The sequence below is a fragment of the Cervus canadensis genome, chromosome 2, assembly GCF_019320065.1.
Source record: "Cervus canadensis isolate Bull #8, Minnesota chromosome 2, ASM1932006v1, whole genome shotgun sequence".
Taxonomy (NCBI): domain Eukaryota; kingdom Metazoa; phylum Chordata; class Mammalia; order Artiodactyla; family Cervidae; genus Cervus; species Cervus canadensis.
Window position 1 is genome coordinate 2,870,078 of NC_057387.1, and position 11,221 is coordinate 2,881,298.

Here is an 11,221-nt window from a genome sequence, read left to right on the forward strand (position 1 = left end):
CATCCCAGTGTACCAGCCCTGAGCACCCGTCTCATGCATCCAACCTGGGCTGATGGTCTGTTTCACCCTTGATAGTATACTTGTTTCAATGCTGTTCTCTCTGAACATCCCACCCTCGCCTTCTCCCACAGAGTCCAAAAGTCTGTTCTGTACATCTGTGTCTCTTTTTCTGTTTTGCATATAGGGTTATCATTACCATCTTTTTTTAAATCCATATATATGTGTTAGTATGCTGTATTGGTCTTTATCTTCTGGCTTACTTCACTCTGTATAATGGCTCCAGTTTCATCCATCTCATTAGAACTGATTCAAATGAATTCTTTTTAATGGCTGAGTAATATTCCATGGTGTATATGTACCACAGCTTCCTTATCCATTCATCTGCTGATGGGCATCTAGGTTGCTTCCACGTCCTGGCTATTATAAACAGTGCTGCAATGAACATTGGGGTGCATGTGTCTCTTTCAGATCTGGTTTCCTCAGTGTGTATGCCCAGGAGTGGGATTGCTGGGTCATATGGCAGTTTTGTTTACAGTTTTTTTAAGAAATCTCCACAGTGGCTGTACTAGTTTGCATTCCCACCAACAGTGTAAGAGGGTTCCCTTTTCTCCACACCCTCTCCAGCATTTATTGCTTGTTGACTTTTGGATAGCAGCCATCCTGACTGGCGGGTAATGGTACCTCATTGAGGTTTTGATTTGCGTTTCTCTGACAATATGTTTTAAACAATGGTGTAGATGGTATTATCCCAAATCTGAAAAACCAAATATGTGCATGGGACAGAGAAGGGACAGAAAATGTGCATCATAATGTTGATAATGGATTTATTTCTCTAAATGACTGGATTAAAGGTGATTTTCGTTAAACTTGATGTGTTGCTGAATATTACAGATTTTCTATAGATTATGTTTATTTATTTATTTTTAGTTGGAGGATAATTGTTTTATAATGTTGTGTTGATTTCTGCTACACAGTGTGAATCAGCTATAAGTATACATATATCCGCTCCCTCTTGAGCTTCCTTCCCACATGCCCCCCCTCCCACCCATCTTGGTCATCATGGAGCATCGAGCTCCACCCCCCGGGTTATATAGCAGCTTCCCTCTCGCTGTCTGTTTTACACGTGGCGTGTCAACGCTAGTCTCTCAATTCGTCCCACCCTCTCCTTCCTCCCGACCCTCGCACTGTGTCCGCAAGTCTGCATCGTGGAGGTGACTGCCTCTGTTCCTGCCCTGCAGATAGGTTCCTCAGTACCTTTTCTAGATTCCAGAAATATGCATTAATATATGATATTTGTTTTTCTCTTTCTGACTTCACTCTGTGTAACAAGTTCGAGGTTGATCCATCTCACTACAACAGACTGAAATTGAGAATGTGTATTTTGCAATTAGGAAAACAATTTTTTTTTAAAGCTGGAAACCTATGCAAAGAACAGGGAGCTAACTACCTTCACTTCACCCTAGTGATTGTGAAAGCCTGATTTGTCGTCCACAGTATCAGTGTCGCTTGGAAAACTGGTAAAGAGGCAGATTTCTGGCCTCTGCCCTAGGCCCCCAGATGTGACTCTGAGGGGCTGGGACCCCAAGGCCTGCGTCTTGGGAGAATGGATACATGTACATGCCTGGCTGAGTCCTTTGACTCTCCACCTGGAACTGCACTGCATGGTTAATGGGCTGTGCTCCATACAAAATAAAAAGTCAGTTCTTTTTTATGCACATTAAAGTTTGAGACTGACTGCAGAGGCTCGATCTTTAGCTTCATTTACTAGATTTGGGGCTGAAGTGTGGTGCAGGAGCCGCTCCTTTTCTCGTTTTTGAGCTGCGGCTTTACCCTTCATTCCTTTTGACTCTCGTACCAAACATCCTGCCCACAGCACCATGCTCTGTTATCACCTGCATAAGGCAAACTGTATTCTGGGACAGTTGGGTGATGAACTGTCTTGAATCATTTCATATTCTGACTAACAGTTTCCCTAAAAATGATACATGGATTAGCAGTTTTCAGAGATTTAGATCATAATAAACTATCCTTAATCACCACCTAACATTTAATATACCTTTGTAGGTAGTTTAGGTGTCCCCAGAGTACACTGTAACATACAGAGGGACAAAGAGCTGTTTTTACTTTGTGTATACAAGCTCTGATCTATCTCTTAGGAGATTTTAGAGTCCTCATCTTTGTAGATACATGAGTAGTTGGGTTTTAGCTTTGGCTGGTGTGAAGCTGGTATTTATAATAGGGCTCTAAGGCTGTTTCTCTGCCTCAGCATTTACATATATCACAGCCTTACGGACGCATATCTCACTCCTTGCAGTGGTTGCCAGCCACAGTGAGATAAAAACACCATTCTCTTGAAGTTCACTGGGGTTCAGTATTGCACATCTAAATAAATGAGCTTTTTCAGGTGTACATATATATTTTAGAAAGTCAAGTGTGAATTTAATCATTTTAGGGAATTAACCACCTAAGTACATTTTCATATTAACTGAACACCCATTCAGTTATTTCTGTTTATGTTTTTACGTTGTATTTTCTTTTTAAAAATACTGTTTCTCCTTCTACTATCACAGTTATTAAGAAAATGTGAAAAAGTGTAAAAAATGTTAATCTTGTATGACATTTTAACAGAAATTGGGATGATATGTACAGTTTGTATTTTTTTCAGTGACTATTCATCATTAAGCATTTGCTTATTAAATTTTCTTCAAAAACATTACTTTTTGAGGCTTCACAGAAGTTCATCACTGGGGTGTGTTTTATTCACATGACCATCCCATCTATTTTGGATACCTTGTTTGTTGCTTCTAGTTTTTATTGTCACAGGAGTATTGTGATGGAAGTCCTTGTACATATATCCTTTCCACCTTATTACCTATGTCCTTGAAAAGTGAAAGTGTTAGTTGCTAAGCTGTGTCCGACTCTTTGAGACACCGTGAACTGTAGCCTGCCAGGCTCCTCTGTCCATGGAATTTTCCAGGCAAGAATACTGGAGTGGGGAGCCATTCCCTTCTCCAGGGGACCATCCCGACCCAGGGATTTAACTCGGGTCTCTTGTATTGGAGGCAGATTCTTTACCATCTGAGCCACCAGGGAAGCCCTAACTATGTCCTTATGATGAATATTAAAAAAAAGTAGATTTAGGATGAACACAAAGGCCATGACTCCTTAATATGTAGTGTTCTTCATCATGCAGGAAGGATGCTCTGATTTATAATTACATGGGAAATGTTGCATTGAAATTTCTCTAAAGCTCTGTATTTCACTGTTTACTATGAACAAGGAATTTTAACATGCCAGAATGATAATTCCTTCACTGATGTTTGGTTTTTAAAATAATGTTTGCAGCTAATTGCCGAGATGACATGACTTGTGTGAAGGAAGAAATCTTTGGACCAGTTATGTCCATTTTATCATTTGACACTGAAGCTGAGGTTCTGGAAAGAGCCAATGACACCACTTTTGGACTCGCTGCTGGTGTCTTCACCAGGTAGGTGGGAAGGACACTCCAAGTAGCTTTGAGGAAATGGGGCTGCTGTATCTTCTTAGATTTAATTTATCTTATTCCTTCACTGGAGTTTGCCCTCATTGCATTCTCATCAGCGTTTTCTGTTTGCTTCAGGTGAAGTCAGAAAATGCCAAAGTAGCATCACAGCCAGAACCCTACTGTTGAGTTTAAATTAAGCTATTAGCTTTATTGATAAAAATCCTGTTCTTTTTTTTATTCATTCATTGAATAAATATTTAAGTTTCTGATCTATGTAAAGCATCATGTTAGGTCCCTATTAAAAAATACATGTCAAGGAATTTAGAAACCTGTAAGCATATAAATATTGGCAGTAGTTTTCAAAGACATGATTTTTAATAGCTTTATAGTAGTCCCTAAATTGGGGTGCATTGTAACACATGTGGGCCTTCTATTGTATGTTTAGGGTGCTGTTTCCAATTTTGACTATTTTAAGTAATGTGATTACTATCTTAGTACATAAACTTAAACCGCTGAAAAGCAAAAAGTGATCTGGGACTAAAATTTCTTTGAAAATGATTGCAGGTTGTTTGATTATATACAAACTCTGATTTGTCTTTGGCAATAGTAGGCAGTTTTCTAAGATTGCTCTACAATTGGGAATATGCTGTTTCTTTAGTGATATACAAGTTTGGTTTTTTGGTTTTTTTTTATAGTTTTGTGGTGAGGAACTTGGGGAGGACGACCCAAGTCTCCCTTGAGGACCTGACGTAATAGCTTCTTTTTGAGTTGTGAAGGAAAGAAAGAGGAGCTCCTTTTTTTGTTGTTTCTGATATACTTAATTTTTTTAGAGCGGTTTTAGGGTCAATGCAAAATTGAGTAGAAAGTGCAGAGATTTCCCAGTGTTTCCGCCCCAACATGTGCATAGCCTCCCCGTGATCAACATCGCCCACCAGAGTGGCACAGTTGCTAGAACTGGTGAGCCTCCATGAACGTGTCATTATCGCCCGAAGGCCGGGGTTCACGTGAGGGTTCACTCCCGGTGTGCGGTCTGTGCATTTGGACACACGAGTGACATGGGCCCAGTGCTGTCGTTTCAGACGAAGTCGTCTCACTGTCCTAAAAGCCCTCTCTGAGGAGCGGCTGTTGTTGATGTGAGGAGACGGCGGATTGCGTCTCTCCTGCTATTTTGCTTCACCACCAAAATACAAAGGCCAGTTACAGAGGACGGTAACTCCTTTTTTTTTAAAAAAAAAAAAAAAAACACCTTTCTTAGGATAATTCACCTACCAGATAATTCACTCATCTAAAGTGTACAATTCAGTAGTTTTTAGTATATTTATAGATTGTAGAACCGTCATTATAATCTAATTTTAGAACATTTTTGTCATCCCAAGAACATTAACAGCTACTCTGCATTCTCCCCTCCCCCGACCCCTGGCAACCGCTAATCTACTTTCTGTCTTTATAGATTTGCATATTTTGAAAATTCTAGATAAATGAAATCATACAGTATGTGACCTTTCATAACTAGCTTCTTTCACTTAGTCCATTTACTAGCTTCTTTTCAAAGTTCATTTATGTTGTAGTCTGTATCACTACTTTATTCCTTTCTGCTACTGTGTGTGTGTGTGTGTGTGTGTGAAAGTCAGTTAGTTATGTGACTCTTTGCAACCCGAAGGACTGGAGCCGCCAGGCTTCTCTCTCCATGGGACTCTCCAGGCAGAAATACTGGCGTGGGCTGCCATGCCCTTCTCCAAGAGATCTTCCCAACCCAGGGGTCAAACCCAGGTCTCCCACATTGCAGGCGGATTCTTTACCATCTGAGCCACCAGGGAAGCCCTTTTCTATACTGAGTAATATTCTGTTGTATGAATATATCACATTTTGTTTATTCATTCACATTTTGATAGACATTGGGCTATTTCTACTTTTTGGTTATTATGAATAATGCTCCAATGAGCACTTATATATGAGTCTTTGTGTGAAAATTTCTTTGTATGTTTCATTTCTGCTTGGTATAAACCCAGGAGCAGAATTGCTGGATCATATGGAAAAGTGAAGAGGAACTAAAAAGCCTCTTGATGAAAGTGAAAGAGGAGAGTGAAAAAGTTGGCTTAAAGCTCAACATTCAGAAAACTAAGATTATGGCATCTGGTCCCATCACTTCATGGCAAATAGATGGGGAGACAGTGGAAACAGTGTCAGACTTTATTTTGGGGGGCTCCAAAATCACTGCAGATGGTGATTGCAGCCATGAAATTAAAAGACGCTTATTCCTTGGAAGGAAAGTTATGACCAACCTAGATAGCATATTAAAAAGCAGAGACATTACTTTGCCAACAAAGGTCCATCTAGTCAAGGCTATGGTTTTTCCAGTGGTCATGTATGGATGTGAGAGTTGGACTGTGAAGAAAGCTGAGCGTCGAAGAATTGATGCTTTTTGAACTGTGGTGTTGGAGAAGACTCTTGAGAGTCCCTTGGACTGCAAGGAGATCCAACCAGTCCATCCTGAAGGAGATCAGTCCTGGGTGTTCATTGGAAGGACTGATGCTGAAGCTGAAACTCCAATACTTTGGCCACCTCATGCGAAGAGTTGACTCATTGGAGAAGACCCTGATGCTGGGAGGGACTGGGGGCAGGAGGAGAAGGGGATGATAGAGGATGAGATGGCTGGATGGCATCACCGACGTGATGGACATGGGTTTGGGTGGACTCCGGGAGTTGGTGATGGACAGGGAGGCCTGGCGTGCTGTGATTCATGGGGTCGCAAAGAGTTGGACATGACTGAGACTGAACTGAAGTGATGGAAACTCTCTGTTTAACTTTTTGAGGAAATGCCAAACTGTTTTCCAAAGTGGCAGCAGTACTTTACATTCCCATCAGCAATGTTTAAGGATTCTAGTTTCTCCACATCCTCACTAGCAACTGTTATTATCTGTTCTTTTGGTTTTAGCCATCCAAGTGGATATGCAGCAGTCTTGTAGTTTTGATTTGCATTTCTGTGAGTTGTCTTTTTCCTTTTCTGATAATCTCACTTGTGGCACAAAATTTAAAAATTTTTATAGATAAAAATTACTCTATTTTTTTTAATCTGTTACTTTTGGTGTCATGTCTAAGAAGGTTGTGTCTAACGGAAGGTCATGGAGATTTATTCCTGTTTTCTTTGAAGAGTTTTATGGTTTTCAGTCTGATATTTTAGTCAAGTGATCCATTTGAGTTAATTTTTGTGCATTGTGTGAGAAAGGGCTGGCTCTTCCTTCATTCCTTTGCCCGTGGACATCTGGTTGTTCCAGCACTGTTTGCTGAAAAGACTATTTTCCCCCATTGAATTGTTTTAGCACCCTTGTTGCTGCTACATATTTTATAGATGCTTCTGGGTGAGACTACAAAATTCAAATTCTTACCTATTTTGCCTGGATGGTATAAGATTTTAAAACACATTGTGAAGAAACAAGAATTCGGCAATGTTTTGAAACTCTTAGAAGTGACTGTCTCACTTTTCCTGTTAAAGTCGTAGCAAAAGAAACCATGACTCACCAGCGCCATTTCTCTCTCCATAGGGACATCCAGCGCGCCCACAGGGTGGTGGCTGAGCTTCAGGCTGGAATGTGCTTCATTAACAACTATAACGTCAGTCCAGTGGAGTTGCCCTTTGGTGGATATAAGAAGTCAGGTGAGGAGCTGGGGATTGTGAGAAATTCATGTCTCTGGAAACACTGATCATAATAGATCAGGCTCCTAAACTTGTATCTGTGTCAGCATTACCAGAATGTATATGAAGTCCTCGTCCTCCCCAGGCCCACTGTATCCATGAGAGTGGGAGCCGAGCATCTGTATGTTTTCCAGAAGTCCTCCAGAAGGTTCTGATGGTTGGCTTGTGAACAGTGGGATTACTTTTTCCTCACAGTCTATAATTGCTGTGAGCATAAAACCACTCCGAGATGTCCTAACCATAGCAAGTTTATAATGGTCTGTTAGGAGATTTGAGGCATCAGGAACATAGCCATTACTTTGAGGTTCTTTCTTTGGCATTCGTTGCTAATTTCACCAGTTTTGTGAATTGGGCTTCCCTGGTGGCTCAAATGGTAAAGAATCTGCCTGCAATGCAGGAGATCCGGGTTTAATCGCTAGGTCAGGAGGATCCCCTGGAGAAGGGAATGGCTACCACTCCAGCATTCTTGCCTGGAGAATTCCACGGACAGAGGAGCTTGGTGGGCTACAGTCCATGGGAAGCTAAGAGTTGGACATGACTGAGCGACTAACACCTTTGACTATGAAAATCGGTTTAGACTTTGTAGACGTACCTTCCTAAGAGTCTGACCCCTAGTCTCGTGGCAGGTACTTATAGCCGTCCCAGTGTTGACAAACACATAAACACCAACGAATAATGGTGAGATGGTGGGTGTTAGTCTGACAGTTTTATTTGGTCTTGTGTTTGGTATCGCCCTGGCATTCTCTAGTCGTACATCTCTAGATTCTTGTCCCTGTGGGGTTACCCAGAGAAGCTGTCACACAGACTCAAACGCAGGGTAGGAATCAGGACTCTCTTCTGTTCATTCCTAATCCCCAGTGTGTTTGGAATCTGCAGCTTTGGCCTCAGTGCCCATGGGTAGTTCTACATGAGGTGAGAGGACAGAAAGCTGGCCTGACGTGCCCAGTGACCTCCATGCTGAGAGGAGCTGAAAAGGAACAAAAGCCAGAGAAGGCCCTAGCAGGCCTTTGAGTATGTCACCTTTGGAATGGTGCCCTGGAGATATGCAGTTTTGGAGACTGGTCCTAGGCCTTAGGATACAGAGCCTGCCTCAGCCTGGGGCAGGAGCACAAGGAAGGCTGTCCTTCTATCACATAACCTCATCCACTAGTGATTGGGTGGCGTCTTGGCTTTGAGTAACCTGAGGGCCTACAGGGTCCACTCCCCACTGAGTGGGCAGAGTGTAAACAGTTGTTGCTCCTAAAGATTCAATGTAAGAGGAGGTTACTAAGCGTATTATGCAGAGTTAGGTTTTAAGTTAGCACTGACTTTTAAAGGCCTCAGGTTGATAATTGTAGAGAATGCTCTAATGTTTGATGAGGAAGCCTGAACATTTTAGACCTTAGCCCAGAAGAGTAAATACTGGAAGTTAAGGTTCACACTGGTAAGAAATGAAACCTGAGGTTCCCCATCCCTGTCCTTGAAGGCCAGGGGGTCACTTGCCCCCACATCTAGCTCCATAGTCACAGCATGCAGGGGAGGCCTGGATCCCAGGACTTGTTGACGCTGCGCTCTTCCCCAGCCCTGGGAGCAGACCCTGCCTGTCTCTGCAGGCCACTGAGGCTGGATCCCAGCAATGGCGCACCCTCACCCTGTCTCTTTCTTTCAGGATTTGGCAGAGAGAATGGCCGGGTGACAATTGAATACTATTCACAGCTGAAGACTGTGTGTGTGGAGATGGGTGACGTGGAGTCTGCTTTTTGAACACATGCAGGGACACCAGTGATTAAGGAGAGCCAGCGGTCATGACTTGGGCGGTGCTGCCGCCTGCTGGTTCAGATCCAGAATATTGGTCATTCCGGATAAGAAAATGGTTCAGTGATGCTCTTCATGGTTCAGTCAGTTTCCTAAGTGAAAATGTACTTACGTGTCTTTTATATACTAATCGAGAAAGCTTGATTTTCCTCAAAGCAAATTTCTCTAAATAATCTTTGAGAGTCACTGACAACTTTCCCGAGAACAGGAGGAGGACCAGGATTGTTCATCTTCCATGGCGCCCACCCACTCATGGGTTCATTTTAGCATGCTTTGAAGAATACTTGCCTTTAGAGGCTCCTGGGCATTTCAGAAGAGATTCCTGCTCCTTTGCATTTTAAGTCCATGGTCCTGTGGTATTCCGCTGAGAAGGCCGATAGCTGGGAGAGCGGGCTTGGCTAACAGGCGGGTCAGTTGGGCGTGGACGCTGATTGGCCAGAGCCAGCGCTGTGGTGGGGGTGGTTGGGGGGGAATCAGCTCCAATCCTTGACTTACAGCTTGCTCTCTCATGATAGAAGGGTTTCCTTTTAAATGTACAGATTCTTTGCATGCCACTGCAGTATACTGAAACTAAATAAACCACACCGACAGTCCTTTCAGTGTCATGTTTTGAAGCCAAACACATCTTAGAGTTATAGGGGGACACAGGATAGGCTCAAGTTAAATGTTTAAGACAGAGGATGTGACATTCGTTGCAGTGAGTACACACAGGCAGGCTTCTGTTGCTGTAATGAGCTGTCAATGGCCCACGCAGACTTCTGGGCTCCGTGTTCTTCCCAGCCCCAAAGAACAGGGCCTGTCTTTGAAGGGCTGTCAATTCAGTGACTTCTCAGACTGTTCAGCAGTCCTTATCTGGCTGCCTTACTGTCCTTTCAGGAGAGTAATTTAGGCTTAATAGTATTAGGGTTCTCCAGAGAAACAGAACCAATAGAGTAGAACAGGTAAGTGTAAGCAAAGATTTCTTATAGGAGTTGGCTCCTGTGATTATTATGGCAGCTGAGAGAGAAGGCCCATAGTTTTCTGGCTGCAAGCTGGAACCCAGGAAAGATAGTGGTGTAATTCAATCCATGTCCTGAGGCCTGAGAACCAGTAGTGCCGCTGTGTTTTAAGGGCAGAGGATGGATAGTCAGCTCAAGCACAGAGTGAATTTGCCATTCTTCTGCCTTTTTGTTCTGGTTGAGGGTTTTGAATGGATTGGATGAGGCCCACCCACAGTGGGGAAGGCCACCTGCTTTGCTTATTAGTTCACCAGTTCAAACACTGGTCTTTTCTGGAAACACACTCATAGACACATTGGGACATCATATAGCCCAGTCTGATCAACACATAAAAGTAATCATCATAGTATCTAAGAGGTAAGAGATGATTCTTGTTACTCGGCCTGCATCTGTTTATTTACTGTGATGGGCAAATACTGTAATTAGAAGATGAGAACAGTTGAATCAGCCTCTCTTGATGGATACTTGCACAGAGGGTCCTCTCTCGGCGGATACTTGTGCACAGGGGCCTCTCTCGATGGACACTTGCGCACAGGGGCCTCTCTCGGTGGACACTTGCGCACAGGAGCCTCTCTTGGCGGATACTTGCGCAGAGGGTCCTCTCGGCGGATACTAGTACACAGGGTCCTCTCTCGGTGGATACTTGCATAGAGGGTAATGGATACTGAGCAAGGCCAACAGGGATCTCACTCCATGTCTCAGGGGATCCTGGTGTGACTTCAGCAGTAGAAGCCGCCTGGATAAGACAAGTTTCTAGCAATCCCTCTGAAGAGAAAGCAGCTAGGGTGTTCTGTCTGCTACTTCCCTTCTCATCGAATACTCACACTAAACCTGAGGACGTTCTTAGCCCTAATTTTTAGATGAAGAAACTCAGAACTGGAGAAGTCTTGACCATAGGCGAGTCAGTAGGTTGAGTAGCGGGTTCCAAACCAGGAATGTGGGGTTGTCATTCTTGTGCTTTCTGCTCCTTCCATGAGTCCTAGTCCTTAGTTCTGTGTATTCATTTCCTATGACGGCTTACTGCAGACGTGGGGACTTTAAAACAACACCTTTATTATTTCGTGTTTCTGGAAGTCACTGGGCAGATCAGGGTGTTGGCAGGGCCAAGCTCCCTCTGTAGGCTCCAGGAGAGAGTCCTCCTGCCTTTTCCAGTCTCTAGAGCTGCGTTCTGTGGCTCATGGCCCCTCCTCTGTCTTTAGCACCAACAGCTTAGCATCTTCAAGCCCCTCCCTGCTTCCCTTGCCCTCTTCT

The 11,221-nt window shown here is 43.3% G+C and overlaps 1 protein-coding gene across 1 annotated transcript in view; it reads left to right on the forward strand.

The window, feature by feature from the left end:
- Window positions 1–9,565, forward strand: part of ALDH9A1 (aldehyde dehydrogenase 9 family member A1) — a 29,498-nt gene extending 19,933 nt beyond the window's left edge. The window contains exons 9-11 of the mRNA XM_043450469.1: window positions 3,346–3,487; window positions 7,027–7,139; window positions 8,827–9,565. Coding sequence (XP_043306404.1) covers window positions 3,346–3,487; window positions 7,027–7,139; window positions 8,827–8,921 — 350 coding nt within the window. The 3' untranslated portion in view covers window positions 8,922–9,565. The remainder of the gene's footprint in view (window positions 1–3,345; window positions 3,488–7,026; window positions 7,140–8,826) is intronic.
- The last annotated feature ends 1,656 nt before the right edge of the window (window positions 9,566–11,221 follow it).